General features: G+C 40.9%; 1 protein-coding gene across 1 annotated transcript in view; it reads left to right on the top strand.

The window, feature by feature from the left end:
* Nucleotides 1-7,950: 7,950 nt before the first annotated feature.
* The window catches only part of TMEM87B (transmembrane protein 87B), a 48,346-nt gene continuing 37,066 nt past the window's right edge, over nt 7,951-19,230 (top strand). Inside the window, exons 1-5 of the mRNA XM_082852141.1 lie at nt 7,951-8,124; nt 11,020-11,080; nt 14,574-14,665; nt 16,474-16,608; nt 17,575-17,628. Coding sequence (XP_082708267.1) covers nt 7,966-8,124; nt 11,020-11,080; nt 14,574-14,665; nt 16,474-16,608; nt 17,575-17,628 — 501 coding nt within the window. The 5' untranslated portion in view covers nt 7,951-7,965. The remainder of the gene's footprint in view (nt 8,125-11,019; nt 11,081-14,573; nt 14,666-16,473; nt 16,609-17,574; nt 17,629-19,230) is intronic.

Genomic DNA, 19,230 nt, shown 5'->3' with positions numbered 1-19,230 from the left:
TTCTAGTGAGTTTTTCATTTTAGTAATTGTATTTTTTCAACTCCAGAAGTTCCATTCAGTTATTTTAATAACTTCTCTTTCTTTATTGATATTCTCTATTTGATTTAAAAAAATGGTTTTCTTTCATTGTTTGAACATATTTATAAATAGATGCTTTTTTACATAATAAAATGTCTGTTCAGTCCAACATCTGGATCCCTTCAGGGAAAGTTTCTATTGACTACTTTTTTCCTGTGTACACATTAATATTCTTGTTTATTTACCCATTTAATCTATTTCTGTTGAAACTGGATATTTCAGATTATGTATTGCAACAACTATGGATTCTAATTTGTCTCTCCTTCCAGGGGTGGTTGTTATCACTGTTTCTTTAGGGGTTTGCCTGAACTAATCCTGTAGATTGCTGTTTCTCCTGCAATGTTTGAACACTGGTGCCTCTGCTCAGTTGCTTTTTTAAAATTATTCGCATTTTTATTTTTAAGTCTGGCTTTTAAGGGGTCATCCGGGAGTCAAGCAGAGCTTAGTAGTAAGCCAATCATTGATCAGACGTTGTACTTAAACATCTTGGGCCAATGAGGCCTCCACATTTTGTTTATGGATCTGTCTGTAGCTTGGATAATATATTCCAAGTTCAGGAAGTTTACAAGTCTGCCTGGCATTCCCAGTGTTTCTTGCTTAGCCAGTGATGAGTAGTTCACTAAACGTGAATGGATTAAATATTCCAATCCAAAACCACAGATCATCAGTCTGGATAAAAGGAACTTTTATCCAGAATTTATACATAATTCTTACAACTCAACAGTAAAATGACAACCTAATTTTTATTTTTTCTTCCAGTTTTATAAAGATATAATTGACATACAGCACAGTATAAGTTTAAGGTGTACAGCATCATGATTTGACTTACACACATCATGAAATGATCACCATAATAAGTTTAGTGAACATCCATCATCTCATATAGATACAAAATTAAAGAAATAGAAAAAAATTTTTTCCTTGTGTTGAGAACTCTTGGGATTTACTCACTGAACACATTTCATTTATAACGTTACATCCCTAGTACTTATTTATCTTATAACTGAAAGTGTGTACCTTTTGAATGCCTTCATCCAGTTCTGCCTCTCTCTACCCTCTACTTCTGGAAATCAGAAACCTAATCTCTTCTTCTATGAGTTTGTTTGTTTTTCAAGTATAATTGACCTACAACACTATGTTAGTTCCTGTTACACAACATTGTGATTTGATAATTCTATACATTTCAAAATGATCACCAGGATAAGTCTAGTTACCATGTGTCACCATACAAAGATATTACATATTTCTTGACTATATTTCCCACACTGTACATTTCATATCCATGGCTTATTTATTTTGCAACTGGAAGTTTGTACCTCTTAATCTCCCTCACCTATTTCTCTCCTCCCCGCCACCTCCCTCCCTTCTGGCAACCACCTGTTTATTCTCTGTATCTATGACTTTGTTTCTGTTTTGCTATATTTGTTCATTTGTTTTTTAGATTCCACATATAAGTGAAATCATACAGTACATACATTTGTCTTATTCTGTCTGACTTACTTCACTAAGCATAATACCCTCTAGGTCCATCCATGTTGTTGCAAATGGCAAGATTTCATTAGTTTTTATGGCTGATATTCCATTGTGTGTGTATATATATATATATATATATATGTATATATATATATATATATGTATATATATATATATATGTCACATCTTCTTTATCCATTCATCTATTAATGGGCACTTGGAAACACAAAGCACCACAAATAACCAAAACAATCTTGAGAAAGGAGAACAAAGCTGGAGGTATCATGCTTTCTGATTTCAAAATATAATGCAGGGACTTCCCTGGTGGCGCAATGGTTAAGAATCCACCTGACAATTCAGGGGACACGGGTTCGAGCCCTGGTCCGGGAAGATCCCACATGCTGTGGAGCAATGAAGTCTGTGCACCACAACTACTGAGCCTGCGCTCTGGAGCCCATGAGCCACAACTAATGAAGCCTGTGCACTCTAGGGCCCACACACCACAACTACTGACCCCACATGCTGCAGCTACTGAAGCCTGCACACAGGCCTACTAGAGCCTGTGCTCCACAACAAGAGAAGCCACTGCAATGAGAAGCCCACATACTGCAATAAAGAGTAGTCCCCACTCGCCACAACTAGAGAAAGCCTATGTGCAGCAACAAAGACCTAATACATCCAAAACAAAAAACAAAGCTACCATCATCAAAACAGTATGATATGTACCACAATGTTCATTGCAGCTCTATTTACAATAGCCAGGACATGGAAGCAACCTAAGTGTCCATCAACAGATGAATGGATAAAGAAGATGTGGCACATATATACAATGGAATATTACTCAGCCATAAAAAGAAACGAAATTGAGTTATTTGTAGTGAGGTGGATGGACCTAGAGTCTGTCATACAGAGTGAAGTAAGTCAGAAAGAGAAAAACAAATACTAACACATATATACAGAATCTAAAAAAAAAATGGTTCTGAAGAACCTAGGGGCAGGACAGGAATAAAGACGCAGACGTAGAGAATGGACTTGAGGACACAGGGAGGGGGAAGGGTAAGCTGGGATGAAGTGAGAAAGTGGCATGGACTTACATATACTACCAAATGTAAAATAGATAGCTAGTGGGCGGCAGCCGCATAGCACAGGGAGATCAGCTCAGTGCTTTGTGACCACCTAGAGGGGTGGGATAGGGAGGGTGGGAGGGAGGGAGATGCAAGAGGGAAGAGATATGGGGACATATGTATATGTATAACTGATTCACTTTGTTATAAAGCAGAAACTGACACACCATTGTAAAGCAATTATACTCTAATAAAGATGTTTAAAAAATAAATAACATATATGCTGTTGTTATTATTTTGCTTAATAAAGATGATGTAAAGATAAATAAATAAATAACACATAAAAGCATTTGTTCTTTAATAATGTAAAATCCCTGTTGAGTCCATTACCAGCAATCAAATGTGTGATACTTAGCACTAAGGCACACAATGTTTGCTGACTGATTAAGGTTTTAATGGCTTAAATTAGAGGTATATATAGCATCATCAATTGAAGTTGGAAGATGAAAACTCTGGATTAAAAAGCCATTTAGAGTAGACAGTATTTTATATAAAATATCTTCAATCAGCTACTGTCACCTACTGGTGAGGATTGGCTAGTGTTCTAGAAACGATTCTATTTCCTAGTGCTCTTGAATTTTAATGGTTGCATAACAAGGGGTCTGTATGAAGCATTAGTAAACAATAAAACTTTGACACACTAGAAAAATATTTATATGATATACAAGTTTCTTGTGAAAAGCAACTGTTAGAAATTCAATCTAGCTAGTTACTTTGTAGAAGGTTCCTCAATTTGAGTTTATCTGAGGTTTCCCCATGATTCAATTCAGGTGATGCATTTTGGGCAGGAATACCACAGAAGTGATGCTGCTTCTTTTCATGGCATCACAGCGTGAGACATATCATGTCAATTTGTCCCACTCGTTGTGATATTAACTTTGATCATTAAGGTGGTGTCTGCCAGGTTTCTCTACTATAAAATTACTATTTTCCCCTTTGTAATTAATATAGTTTGTGGCAGATACTTCCTCAACAAACTTTTACTAATTTTAGAATCCAATTGATGATTCTTTCTGAGTCAAGTGTAAGTATGACAGTTACCAAATGATGATTTCCTAACTCCATCATTCATTCTATATTTACTTGTTGGTGTCCTACTGCAAGGAAGAGGTTTTCTTTCTGTCCTATTTATTTAATCTTTTATGTATTATCATTATTTATTACTGATAATAGACATCTCAATAGGTGTGAGGTGATATCTCATTGTGATTTTTTAACATTTTTATTTATTTATTTATTTTTGATTGTGTTGGGTCTTCATTGCTATGCACGGGCTTTCTCTAGTTGTGTTGCGCGGGCTTCTCATTGTAGTGGCTTCTCTGGTTGCAAAGCATGGGCTCTAGGCGCACAGGCTTCAGTAGTTGTGGCACACTGGCTCAGTAGTTGTGGCTCGTGGGCTCTAGAGCGCAAGTTCAGTAGTTGTGGTGCACAGGCTTAGTTGCTCCGTGGCATGTGGGATCTTCCTGGACCAGGGCTCAAACCTGTGTCCCCTGTATTGGCAGGCGGATTCTTAACCACAGTACCACCAGGGAAGACCCTCATTGTGGTTTTAACTTTCATTTCCCTGATGATTAGTTATGTTCAGCATTTTTCATGTGCCCGTTAGCTATCTGTGTGTCTTCTTTGGAGAAATGTCTATTCTGGTGTTTTTCCCATTTTTTAAATTGGGCTATTTGTTGTTGGTTTTTTTGCTATTGAGTTGTATGAGTTCTTGTATATTTTGGATATTAACTCCTTATTGGATGTGTGGTTTGCAAGTAGTTTCATTCTATAGGTTGCTTTTCATTTTGTTGATGGTTTCCTTTCCTGTGCAGAAGCTTTTAGTGTGATGTAGTCCCACTATTTATTTTTGCTTTTGGTCCCAAATCCAAAAAATCGTTGCCAAGACTAATGTAAAGGAACTTAGCTCCTCCATTTTCGTCTAGGAGTTTTATGGTTTCAGCTCTATGACCAAGTCTTTAATCCATTTAGCATTGATTTTTGTGTATGGTGTAAGATAGGATCCATTCTTTTGCATATAGATATCCAGTTTTCCCAGTACCACTTATTGAAGAGACTGTTCTTTCCCCATTGTGTATTCTTGGAGACTTTGTAGAAAATTAATTGACCATTATGCAATGGTTTATTTCCAGGGTCTCTATTCTGTTCCATTGATCTATATGTCTGTTTTATGCCAATAGCATACTGTTTTTTTGGGGGGGGGGGGTTTACTGTAGCTTTGTAATATAGTTTTAAAAAATTTTATTGGAGTATAGTTGAGTTACAATGTTGTATTAGTTTCAGGTGTACAGCAAAGTGATTCAGTTATACATATACATATATTCATTCTTTTTCAGATTCTTTTCTCATATAGGTTATCACATACTAGTGAGTAGAGTTCCCTGTACTATACAGTAGGTCCTCGTTGGTTATCTATCTTATATATAGTAGTGTGTGTAAGTTAATCCCAAGCTCCTGATTTATCCCTCTCCCCACATTTCCCCTTTGGTAACCATAAGTTTGTTTTCAATATCTGTACATATTTTTCTCTTTTGTAAATAACTACATTTGTATGTGATATAGTTTAAAATCAGGACGTGTGATGCCTCCAGCTTTCTTCTTCTTTCTCAAGATTGCATTGGCTATTTGAGGGTCTCTTGTGTTTCCATACAAATTTTAGGATTTTTCTGTTTCTGTGAAAAAATGGAATTTTGATAGGGATTGCACTGAAACTGTAGATCACTTTTGGGGGAATGGGCACTTTAACAATAATTCTTCCAATTCAGAAAACTTTTTAATCATTTCTCTGTCATCAAGGGCTTTGTAGTTAATAGACGTTGTTTATCTACTTTCATTGACATCAAGCAAAGTTGCAAAAGTGCTTCTCCCTCAGTTCACACCCAGGGCTGCAAGGAAGATCCTATTTATGACCAGCTGATAGAGAGGTTAAAAGCCTGAGCTTGGTACATAGGTGGATCAGCTCCATAGGTAGGGGCAAGTTGAAAAAGGATAGCAGCTGCACTCTAGTCTTGCTCAGGGGTGGCCTTGAAAGACAAAGGTGAGGAAGAAATCCTTCCAGCGTCCCCAGGGTGGGGCATAGGGACAGAGCTTCAGGCAATGCATCTGTTTATTCACTTTTTGTGGAAAGGGAAGTTGTCTGAAGTTTAAACATACATGGATTTATGGGCAGTGGTTAATGGCTTAGCCAGCTGGTCAGGAATCTGGGAGGAGAAAGATCAGAAGATTTGGGACAAGGATATCTGGGATAGAGGGATGTGAGTGGATCAACGGAAAAGGACACAAAGTGTCCTTTGTAAATAATATTGTACTAACAGGAGCACCCACAGTGGAAGAGGCATTAAATGGAGATGTGATGGTAGCCACCACCATTGCATCTTTTAAAGGTAGCACTAATTTCTGCCATTCCCCCCAGGAGACAGTATGGTTTGGCCAGCAGGGCAGATTCAGAGGTTTCTACCTGGACTTCCCCATTAAGACAGCTCTTATTCTAGACACCAAGGACCAGTGTAAGGTCATTTCAGCTACTCATTATGTATATTCCAATCATACAATCTGGAACCAGGATAATTACCACCATGTGGGTCTGTGGACCCAGTGGATCCAACTATGGGCCCAGATTCTATTTATTACCTGGCCCCTTATGCCTCTCATTCTAATAGGGAGCCAATACCAACTCAGACTGTGTGTCCAACACTCCTTGAATTGTTGGGTATTCCTCTTTCCCCAATGTACAGTTACCTAAATAAATTACCCCTTTGTGAAGCCATGTAGTTCTGGATCTCCTCACTTTTCTCCTCTTCCAGATGGTCCACACCTCATTTGTTCCAGCCAGATACCTTGGTTCCAGCCTCAACTCCTCTCCTTCCTAAGCTCCAATATCTAATCAATCACCAAGGTCTTTTAATTTAAAATCTCCATCTCCCACATTTCTGGAATCCATCCAACTCTCGATTCTAATGGAAGCTTCTGTGGTTGAGGCCACCATCTCTGAATTACTGTAATTTATTCTTAACTGGTCATACAAAGTATTGAAATATTCTTAACTGATCATCTCATTGCCCTCCTCAACACAGTTTTCATATGACTGAGATTAACCAAAAGAATCTGGTCACTTCATCCGCCTTGCTTAAAAACCATCATTGCCCCTCTGATGTCTTAGACTAAAGTGTTTAGGAGGACCTGGATGTTCTGCTACTGTTTAAATATTCGCAGTCTTGCCACTGCCCATCTCACACCAATAACTAGTCATCTGGTAGGTCTTTCTGTTCCTCCAGGCCTTGGTGTAGTCTATTATTTCCACCCACATAGAAATGATCACAACTGCTTGCTGGGAAAAGCACGTATGGAATGCACGTGCAGTCTTTATTACACATTAGGCTCTCAGTAATTAGTCTAAATAAGTGACTAAGATGACTGATAAGGCCAGATCCTCTTGACTATAAATCGATCCTATTTTACGTTAATGACAATGTTAAACTAGGACTGTATTCTCCCTCTGGACATTATTTACATTTAATAATAAACTACTGTAGTTCTCTTTGACAGCAAGACATTTACTCAGGTTTCACAGTCAAAAATGCCTGGCGAAGTACGCAGTTAAGACAGACCCAAGCTCTGCCCCTCTGAGCTTTAAGTAACCAGGCAACTTTGTTCTAAAAATCTTTAACCATCCTACCGACATTATACTCACAGTACTACGCCTTGGGTTCAACGGACCGGACCTCAAAGTACTTTCCAGGCACTTACCGTGAATTTAGAGAACAATTTATTTCCCCTGAGATGAGGGGGTTGGGGGACAAATGCAGAGGATTCAAGAAACTGAAATACACAGAGAAAAACCTTAGCTAGTAGCTCCATCCTATATTTCCCACTAAGCATTCGACCAGAGCCATGCGAATTCTGGGACCTCAGCTTCCCGCCTCGGGCTGAAGCCGCTTCCAGCGGGGACCTGATTTAGAGCCCCGCCTCCCCTCCGGCCCCGCCTCCTCCCCCCGGCCTGACTCTGAGCCCCGCCCATCTCTTCCACGCCCTCCCGGCCCCGCCTCCTCTCCCGGCTCCCCAACCCTGCCTGGCCCCGCCTTTATGCTCGGACCCCTCCCTCTAGCCCGCCCCCTTTCCTTTCCACTCTCTGGCCCCACCTCTAGCTCCACGCCCCGGCCGGCCCTGAGCCCCGCCTCCATGCCCCAGCCACAGTTCCCGGACCCGAACCCGCCCGGGGCGGAGCTGCACCTGGTGCGGGCCTGGGGCGTGGCGGGCGCCACGGAGCGCCAGGTGCGGCTTCCGCGTCAAGATGGCCGCCACCAGCTGGGCCGGGGTCTGGTTCTCATCCCGCGGCCGCCTTCCCGCCAGGCGCCCGCTGCTGCGAGTTGCCCTCTGCCTCCTGTGCTGGGGCCCGGCGGCTGTGGGCGCCGTCCCCGAGCTCGGGCTCTGGGCAGCGACGATCAATGACGTAAGTGGAGTGTCGGGACCCAGGCGAGGTGCTGCCCGGGCCCGCAGGTCCTCCCCGGGCTCTCTGGGCTCCAGGAGCCGGTCTCGGTCTTGTTGATCTGGCCGGGTCTGCCCCGGGTGCCCTGATACTTTCTCTGGGCTCTTTGCTCGGCGCGGGGAGCGCCCCCTCCTCCGGCCCGACCTGGGCTGTGGGGAGGATCAGTCAAGCTTGTGTGCTGGGGGATTGCTATCCCTTCTGAACCCTGTTCATGAGGATCACCATTCCCGAAGTCCTGGCCCCTCGCTCTTCTCCGACCTGCTCTGGCTAGATCAGGTCCTCGTTTATTCAGACCTGAGCCCTGAACCCCTCGGCACTCCTAAAGGCATCTTTGGATTTGACCTCTGCTCGTGCCCGGGTGCAGCCACAGGGTGGATTTTCCAGGGCTTCAGTTTCCGCATAAATTTAGAAGGAGCTTGTGCCTTTTTTTTCTTTCTTTCTTTAAATGAGAAGGGAACATGCAATAGTCACCCCACCCCTCTTTCCCTCTTCTTGGGTTCCTGACATCACAGCTCCGGGAGAGTGTGTGGGTGGGGGGTGGGGGCAGGATGTGTAATTAAGGGATGTTTGCAAGGCTTGTCTGGAGGCATGAGTGCGTGGAAACGCTTCCTTTCCAGGGCAGGTCATTTGAGAACTTGACATCCAGTAGTTACATGAGATGATGTGGGAGGAATGCAGAGGTAGAATTTTGGAAAGAAATTAAGGGATGTTTGCAAGGCTTGTCTGGAGGCATGAGTGTGTGGAAACGCTTCCTTTCCAGGGCAGGCCATTTGAGAGCTTGACATCCAGTAGACATGAGATGATGTGGGAGGAATGCAGAGGTAGAATTTTGGAAAGATTTGCTGAAGAGAGACAGGAAATCGAAGAGGCCTTATCTCCTGCTTTTCTAGATTCAGAGGTTTCATCCAGCTCCGTTTGAGATGACTATTTTCCACATGTATGGAAACGATGTCCCAATTCTAAAGGCAAAACTTATATTTTGATTTCCTCAACCGGAAAGAGAAAGTACCACAGGCTACAGATTCTTCCTATAACACAAAAGCTGCATAAAGGAAGGAGAGTACATATCTTTCTGAATCTTTAAGACCCAGTGCAACCATTTTTGCCAGGATTCTTCTGGGTTGGTGCCCTATTTTGTGCGCCAGTGATAGAGCCTGTGTATCTTCATCATTAAATTTCTCTGAACAGTAAAAAGCAAAACTCAGAGAACCACACTTACTGTTTGATGCTGCTTCTGTAGTGAGTAGGCAGTAGCATAAACTAAGTCCGAATAAGTTGGAAGTGAATCGGCTGCATACAGACCGCTTGACCATATCTGTAAAGATCTTTGCCAAGTATACTTTGGATGGTGAGATTCCAAAGGCCATGGGGAGAGAATGACTTTGCTTCCTGCGTGAGGAAGAAAAAATTACCTTTGGGTCCCAACGTAATCTTTAGTCCTGTGTGATTCAGGACAGTAGCAATCCATAAAGCTCTTTGCAAAGAGTAGGCTGATTTTTTTTTTTTCCCCATTTCAAGTTGTCAAAACTTGTTCTTCAGAACAGGAAAGGAAAGTGGAGTTTTCTTTCATTTGTTCTGCAAATCTATCAAGAAATGGTTCTTTTTTTAAAATTTTTTTAATAATATATTCACTTATTTGGTTGTGCTGGGTCTTAGTTGCAGCATGCGGGATCTTTAGTTGCGGCATGAGACTCTTAGTTGTGGCATGAGGGATCTAGTTCCCTGACCAGGTGTCTGGTTTAGGGCAAGTGAGTGTGGACTGTCTATTGGACATCCAGTGGACATGACCTTTAGGTAATTGGGTATGTGGATGTGCAGCTCAGAGGAAGGGTCTGGGCCCTGGGTTTTATTGATGTTGAAACTGTTGAGGAGGGAGAAGAGGTTATCAAGAAAGAGCTGCTTGTCCTGTCAGTGTTTTTCTTTAATTCCTAACCACATGTTCGTTTATCGCAATCCCTTCTCACAGGATTTTTTTTCTTGGTGAGGGCAGACATTAAATAACTAGTGTAAGATTTCATTTTGGTTGTGGTACGGGTTGTGAGGAATGGGTCTTACAGACCATGGAAGGGAGGGCCTGGCCTGGTGTGGGCTCCAGGGGAAGACACCCTGAGGAAAGGGATATTTGAACTGGGCTTTCAGGGGTAAGAAGGAAATAACTAGATAAAGAGAGCCACAGGGAGGGGATTTCAAGTCAGTTTCAAGTTGACTGCTAAGGTCCTGAGGGCAGGAAGGAGTATCATGTTTTTGAGGACCTGCAAGAAAGGTGCGAGAGAGGTGGGCGGGGCCCTGTGAGCGGCAGTGAGATTTGGTCTCTTATAAAGAGACAGCGGCAAACCATAACTTAGGGAGAGGGTCAGTTGTTTTATCAGAAGTGCATTTATGTTGATACCACGAGAGCAGCTGCAGATGCACAGACAGGTTCTCCGTCTGAACAGCAGTCATCGAACAGTGGCAGTCGCACTCACCCGCCGTGTGTTGCTGGCCCCAGGAGCCTTCTGGAGCCTCACATCCACTGCAGGGAGTAGATTACATGAGACAAAGTTCTAAGCCAGTGAGTGATGTGATCAGATTTATGTTTTTAATGCCTTTTTTTTTTTTTTTTGGCCGAGCCACGGGGCATGTGGGATCTTAGTTCCCCGACCAGGGATTGAACCTGTGCTCCCTGCAGTGGAAGCACGGAGTCTTAACCACTGGACTGCCAGGGAAGTCCCAGATTTACGTCTTCAAAGAATAATCACTCCAGGCATAGGAGTTAAAGGATTAGAACTATGTATTTTCCAGGATAAAACTATACTCTTAAACAGTAGAGAGAAATTTTTTTAACAAGAGCTTTCTGTATTTCTTTGTTTTTCATTATAGAAATCAGGACCTTTGATATTTAGGAAAACTATGTTTAACTCTACTGAGATCAAGTTTTCTGGTAAGTATAATAAACTAATATAACAGTAAAATAACAGTAAATTATAAATGAGCAACATGTAGTATCAACTCATGCATTAATTTAACATAAACTAACATAACACATTGTAATAGTATATATTTTAAACTAGGCAAATGTTTTTAAGTGATCCTAACATTTTAAGGGTTTCTTTTGTTCCAGTCGGGTCATAGTTATTTTCAAGAATGAATTTTTCTGATCCTGTCTCAGAAAATGTAATGTGAATCATTCTTTATCATTCTTTAAAAATTATAGTTAAAACCTAGTAAAGAAGTCTTCAGCAAAAAAGTATTTGACCTCCGAAATTTGACTCTGAATCCCTTTTAAAATTCAGTAAATTCTTTTTATGGTTATATGAAATGCCATGATTGTGATGAAACCTTTGTGTTTCTGAAAATTTTCTAAATATACACATGATCACAGTAGGAAATAAAAATTATTAGACACTAACAATTAGGGTTTTAGAGCTTATGAAAGTGAAAATATTTGTTAGGGACTGTGTTGTCTGTGTAAATACTGGTGTGTCATGACTACCAAGTCATAGATCTTGAGGTTTGCAGTATTTCTAATGAGTTTACATTGGATCATATTTACTGTGCACTAACCCCTCTAGGTGTTTCCAGTAACTTGACTAGGTCAGTTGGTTGCCAGAGTTAAAGTTTGGGGTAAGGGGTAGTTTTTCTGTTGGGTAGAGCAAATTGGCTTCGTGGGACCCACAGCCGTGGCCCTTTTATCTCTCACACCGTGCTCTGAACATTTGTTGGAGAATTCTGCTGTGTGTGGTCTTTGCTGACGGAAGTAGGCCAGCCATCAGCTAGAAAGCAAAGGCGGTTCAAAGCAGCTTTGTGATATAGATCATCAGTGGTGATAAGAGCTTGGTAAGAGGAAATTGAAGCCCAAGGTGGGTGAGGAAAACATTTTGGCCTCTCAATGCTTTAATAAATTCATGTCTCACTGTCTAGACAACATTTAAAACACTGGTGCAGACAAAAAAATTACATGGGGGAATAAAAAGTTATATGGACCACTGAAACACAGAATTTGAATTTTTTTTAAATCAATATGTAATGTCCGAGAGCAGCCTAAAAGTAGACCACAATTTAGTATTAACATATCTAAAGAAAGAAAAATGAGGCAGCAGAAGGGAGTTAGGAACAAAAACGTAAAAAAAAAAAAATGAGGGTTTAGTCAGGTAAAAGCTGACAGTGTCCCAGCACTGATGGGAGAGAGGTCTTTCTGTAACTATGACCGTAGCTCTAACACTGTGGCTGGCGGGGGTGGATGAAGTGCCCACCTGAGCCTCCTTGTTCTGCTGCCATGTTCACCAAGCAGCCTTCTCATCATCTACTCTATAGTTACTGTTTAAGTGAGTAATTGGGCATTAGGTTTTACACGCCTACATCCATGGTGTGAAAGATGAAACTGAGTCTCTGAGTTCTCACAGAGCCAAATTTTATTTTATTATTATTATTTTAAAAAAATATTTGTTAGGAATGACTTTTTTAATTTATTTATTTATTTATTTATGGCTGCATTGGGTCTTCGTTGCTGCGCACGGGCTTTCTCTAGTTGTGGCGAGCGAGGGCTACTCTTTGTCGCGGTGCGCGGGCTTCTCGTCATGGTGGCTTCTCTTGTTGCGGAGCACGGGCTCTAGGTGTGCGGGCTTCAGTAATTGTGGCGCATGGGCTCAGTAGTTGTGGCGTGCGGGCTGTAGAGCGCAGGCTCTGTAGTTGTGGCGCATGGGCTTAGTTGCTCCTCGGCATGTGGGATCTTCCCAGACCAGGGCTCGGAACTGTGTCCCCTGCATTGGCAGGCGGGTTCTTAACCACTGCGCTACCAGGGAAGTCCCAGAGCCAAATTTTAGTGCCTACAAAGTTAAGCATTGGTCCCTTGGGTATGTGTCCGTGCTGTTTGGTGGATCAGATGCCTTGCTTTCCCTAAGGAAAGCTAAGGTGACCCCTCTTAGCTACTCCATTCAAGATGCCGTCATGTGGAGCCACTGGTGAAAATCTCTCAGTGTAATTCACCATATTAACAGAATAAAAGAAATACATCATATAATCATCTCAATATATACAAAAAAGCATTTGAAAAAAATCAGCACCTATCCATGATGGAAACTCTCAGAAAACTAGAAATAGAAGGAAATGGCCTCAACCTGATAAAGGGCATCTATGATAAATCTATAACTTAACATTATACTGGCAGTTCTCCCCAGATTGACCTATAAATTCAATTAATCCCAATCAAAAGCCAAGCAGACTTATGTAGAAACTGGCTAGCTGTTTCTGAAACTTAGATGCAAATACAGAGGACCTAGAATAGCCAAAACAATTTTAAAAAAGAACAAAGTGGGAGGGCTTTTACTCTCTGATTTCAGAACTGAACACGAAGCTGCGGTAATCCTAACACTGTGGAACTGCGATAGACACACAGAACAGTGCACATCGTTGTCAAATTGACTGATTCGTGTCACGATTATGAGTCAACTTTTCCCACTTTGTGTATCTAGTATTTTTGTTTGGCTAGTGGATATCGTGAATTTCACATTCTTGAGTACTAGAATGTTGTGTTCCGTGAACAACTTTGTTCCGGCAGACAGTTACGTTTCTTTGGGGTCAGTTCGATCCTTTCCAATTTTGTTTTTAATTTCTTTTAGGAGGGATCAGGGGTAGCCTTTACTCTAGAACTAACTTAGCACCACTTCTAAGGTGTGACTTTTCTGCGTCTCTCCCAGACACGGGGTGTGTTTACTGAGGCCTTTCCTCTCTGGCTAGTTCCCATCCCCATGTGAACTCAGAATTTTTCAGCTTGTCCCTGTGCACGGGCAGGCTGTTATGCAGCCAGAGACCAAGGATCTGTATGCAGATTTCATTGACCCTTTCTCTGTGTAGTTCCCACCTCTTGGGTACTCTGCCGCAGAAACTCTACCAGCCTCAGCCTTGGTTAACCGTAATAATTTAATTTAAGGAATTTATCTGTCTCATTTTGCAGTGACTTTTTGGAGAAATTAGGTAATACTTTACTCATGGTTTCCTTAAAGTTGTCTGTTTTATTTATTTATTTTTTAAAGGAACATTTATTTATTTATTTTTGGCTGCGTTGGGCCTTCGTTTCTGCACGCGGGCTTTCTCTAGTTGTGGCGAGCAGGGGCTACTCTTTGTTGCGGTGTGCTGCCTTCTCATTGCGGTGGCTTCCCTTGTTGTGGAGCACAGGCTCAAGGGGCGCGGGCTTCAGTAGTTGTGGCACATGGGCTCAGTAGTTGTGGTGCATGGGCTTAGTTGCTCCACGGCATTTGGGATCTTCCCGGACCAGGGCTCGAACCCATGTCCCCTGCCTTGGCAGTCAGATTCTTAACCACTGCGCCACAGGGAAGTCCAAAGTAGTCTATTTTAAATTGCATTCTTGAAACCTTAAGTTTATGTTAAAGTATATATATTATTGTTGTAAAATGAGACTTCCTTTCTCTAAACAGTTAAGTCATTCAGCTGCTCTGGGCCTGTGAAGTTTACCATAGTGTGGCTTTTGGAACATCATCCCTGTCACAATCAATATTCTGAGCTGGAAGTAAGTAAAACACAAATTTTAAATGTGTCTAAAGCTATGAAGGAAAAGTTAGGAGTTTTAAGATTTATTAGCTTATCAAGTGAGGAGGCCAGGAATAGAGAAGTACCACAGATTTTGGGACTTAGGCAATAAACGCCTTAATTATATCAAAGTATATGCTTTCTGAGACTACAGATCTTTTAGTTTCCTTGTATCTTATGAAAAATGTTAGTAAATATTTAAATCAGAGTTGTGGAAACCATTGATAAGGGGACTGTGGGTCACGCACAAATGAAAACCAACTCAATTTAAAGAAGAAATGTAAAAGTTTCACTTCGTTCAAAAAATTAGTAATAGGGAACCTAGAACTTCAGTGAGTGTGAGTAGATTTAGTGAGTATAAGTAGACCTCAGAAAGAGGAGAGGAGGGAAAAGGAGGGGGAGAGTGTGAGAGGAGGAAAAAGAGACCGGGTTAGGTCAGTGTGTATTTCCTACGAACAAAGATATTCCCTTAGATTACACAGTACAGAGATCAGATTTACGAAATTTAACAGCGATACAATGCTAATTGATATAATAGCTAATAAACCATATTCAAACTTTGCCAGTGTCCCAACAACATCCTTTTTAGCAGCTTTTTTCTTTTCTTTTCTTTTCTTTTCTTTTTCTGGTACAGGATCCAATCCAGGATCACCTTGTATTTCTGCAGGGTTTTTTTTGGGGGGGGGTGGAGGTGTTGAGGGTGGTTCATGACATGACATTGATATATTTGAGGTGTACAAGCCATTTATTTTTACAAAATGTCCCTCAATTTGAATATTTCTCACGTTTCCTCGTGATTAAATTCAGGTTATATTTTTGGCAGGCATACCAGAAAGTATACTGTTTTGTCCCATTTTTGGTGATATTAACTTTGATCAGTTAAGGAAGTTTCTGCCAGGTTTCTCCACTGTAAAGCTACTACTTTTCTCCTTGTTGTTAACAATAATTGGTGAAGAAACACTTTTGTATTTATGTGTAAATATCCTGTTTCTTCATCAGTCCTTGTTTTAACATTCTTTGATTCTTGCCTGAATCAAGGCACAGTTACCACTGTGATGATTGCTAAACAATGATTTTCTAATTCCATGTTTTCTTCTACATTTATTAGCATTCGACTATGAGGTTGCACTCTTTTCCTCTCTCTTATCCGTCTGTCAGTCAATCAATTATCAATATGGACTCATTGATTTTAACTTTGTTGGGTGGGTTATAATCTATTACTGTTTTTATGTATTTTGCTCAAATTGTCTCATATTTGGCCAATGGAAGCCTCTTAACCTTTTCTTCATGCCTGGGAGTTGCCATTAGGAGCGCGGTTTTCCTCATCCATCTAGGAGCCTCATTGTTAGTTGATGTGTAAATGAGTGTTCCCCCTGCACTCAGTTGGGTTTGCCATCTTTGCTTTATGTTACTGAGTGTTTGGTTTATCTTTCCTTGTAATTAAATGCTGCTTTCTTTCTCTGTAAAATCTTTTATACCTGGAGTAAAATGGAAGTAGCCCCAGGACAAAGTATTTTGTATTTCTCTGTGAACCATTTCCTTGTAGTAACATCTTAATCACTTTTATTACTATAAGAGAATGATTATATTATGTATTACTGTATCTGAGCACATCAGAATGGCTAAAATGTTATGATTACCTCAATCGTACTGAAAATTATATTCAAAACTTTCTTTTTGGTATTTTGTTCTATTGCGTGTTTCAAGTGTTCCAAGCTGAATAACTTTTTGGTATTATTTAGATATTAAGTGGAAATAAATTATGACGTAGAATCTTACTTTGCATAGGAGCTGTCACAAAAACATGAACTTAGTGTCAGTGAAGACTTTTGTGGTCATTATTTCAACAGCAGCGAATGTTGGACAACAAAAAATGAAAACTTAGATTGCAACCGTAATTCTCAGGCGTTTCCCTTATTGAATGTGAGTACCTGTCTTGCGATGTTGAAATAGAATTTACGTTTCTCCCAGTGAATGCAAGTATCAACTTCTGTTTTATCAGTATTTTGATAAAGGAAGGTGCTTAAATTGTCAATTATTAGGTTTAGTTCTTTTGTGTGTGTGGCAGTACATAATAAGTGGAACCATTGTTCCATTTCTTTGTGCCTTTTGTAGCATCATCCTTGGAAGAGGATCCTTTTATCATCCTTTCATGATTGGCTGTCATTCCATCCCTCATCTCTCTTCTGCACACCCCAGTCAGGGCTTTGCCCCCATCATCCCATCAGAACAGCTCTAGTCAAGGTCACCAGTGACCTCCATGTCATTAGATCCCTAGGTCTATTACTCCTACTGAAGGTCTTTCAGTGTACTTGACTCACCAGCATTTAACACACTTGAACACTCTCCTTTGTGCACTTTCTCCTCCTAGCCTAGAAGACTAGATTCTAAAATGTTAACAGTGGTCATCTCTGGGTGGTGAGGCCGTGGGTCATTTTAAGTGATTTTTTGTCCTGTAAATTCTGAAATGAAAATGTCTTTAATAAAAACGTTAAAGGGTTGTTTTAAAAATTTGTGTCAAGGTATAATAAATATACATAAGTTTACAGCAAAGCTTGCATATCAGCAGCGTAGGGCTTGATGAATTTTCACAACCTGAACCCACCCGTGTGAATCCCGATCAAGATCAGGGCCTTTGAGCACCTCGAGCTCCCTTTGAGTTCCTACTACGCTCCCTGCCAACGGTAACCACTGCCCTGATTAAGGAAGTAATTTTTCAAAAGTAGGATTTTGTTACACGTGTTTGGGATACAGTGAGGTTTGTTCTCTGGTGTTCAGCTTTAATCTTTACTTTTTTCATAACACATTTTTTTTCTTAATTGTTGAAACTATTTTTCCTTATGGAAATGCAACAATATAAAATGAAATTCTTTTATTTTATTTTTCCAGAATAAAGAACTAAGAACAAATACCGGAAGTGTTACAAACCAGGAAGGGTCAGCAGTAAGTCATTTTATTTGCCTTTAAATCAAATACATACAAGTTAGAGTAAGACTGAGCAGAATCTGTTGATGGACAGATACTCAGAGAGTGATCTAAAGTAGGGTTAGTAGAGTTAGGAAAGAAAAAAGAAGCATTATTTTTTTTTTATTTTTATTTTTTTTGCGGTACGCGGGCCTCTCACTGCTGTGGCCTCTCCCGTTGCGGAGCACAGGCTCCGGACGTGCAGGCTCAGCAGCCATGGCTCACGGGCCCAGCCGCTCCGCCGCATGTGGGATCCTCCCGGACCGGGGCACGAACCCGCGTCCCCTGCATCGGCAGGCGGACTCTCAACCACTGCGCCACCAGGGAAGCCCAAGAAGCATTATTTAAAACAGTATATTTCCTTACATATGTCTGTGTGAATTTTGTACATACCTGGTTCTGTCTTTGTTTAAAAATCTCTTTAAAGGTGTGATTTAACAGTAACTTCTATGTAGTCTTTCTTTATTTTAAAAAATAAAATTCCGCTGCCAAATACCTGAGGCAGCACAGCAGTGGGCGGAGCTGTATCGTCATTAAGGAAGTAAAGAAATAGATAGAAACCATGATGCAGCACGAGGGGGAGGGGAAATTTGGAATTTGGGGAAATTACTCAAAGTCAGAAGACTAAGAGGTTGAGAGGATTACAAGGAGTTGAGTGTAGGGACTGAAAGTGGATTTAGAAGAGTTTGATGTTTGCCTTTAGACTGGGACCCTTCTGCTTTCATACTGTTTTCTCCAACCATCTTACAGAGTAGTCTGATAGTGGAAGGGCATTCACTCTGCAGTGGCTGGACCAACTCTTTGCTTTGCACAAACTGTCACAGGTGGAGGAGTAGGAAATGAGAGGGAAGGATAGGAAATACTCAGGAAGGAGGAGTGTGAAAAGTTTGGTCCAGCTACATGAGGGCACTGCAGGGTTCACAGGCAGTCCAAGTGGGCAGTTTCAGGCCTCAGTGGGACTGCTAGCAACAGAGTGCCTTAAGGAATTTAGCCTGTACACCGAATCTGAGTCATTTCCAGCAATGTTATCTGACATCTTTCTCCCCCAGTTCAATTTTAAAAAACACACATTTAAAAACTGAATGCTTGGGACTTCCCTGGTGGTCCAGTGGTTAAGACTCCGTGCTTCCAATGCAGGCGGTGCGGGTTCAATCCCTGGTCAGGAAACTAAGATTCCACATGCCACAGGGCGTGGCCAAAAAGTATAAATAAATAAATAAATAAATAAATAAATGCTTGATTATACTAGGATATTAGAAAAACTATTTCAAAGGTAGTATTAAATAAAACATAGAATGGTAACATTGGGGGGAAAACCTGTAGAACTATATAAAAAGTAGAAAACATTGGCAAGTGGAAAAGGCTTTTTTCCTCCTCCATCCCTTTGGGCCTGGGAGGATGGTGGTAAAAAAAAAAAAACAAATGGAGGAAATCCTTCCACTACCCACTGTCCTTCCACAGCCCACCGTTCCTTTTATCTGTGTTTTTTTTTTTTTTTAAAGTAACCCAATTCAATTCTTAAAAGTTGTTTTAAAATGTGGTGGACAATCGTTTAGCTATATCTTATATAGCAATTAAAAA

The sequence above is a fragment of the Leucopleurus acutus genome, assembly GCF_964270905.1.
Source record: "Leucopleurus acutus genome assembly, chromosome: 12".
NCBI lineage: Eukaryota > Metazoa > Chordata > Mammalia > Artiodactyla > Delphinidae > Leucopleurus > Leucopleurus acutus.
This window is presented reverse-complemented; position numbering and strand designations above follow the sequence as displayed.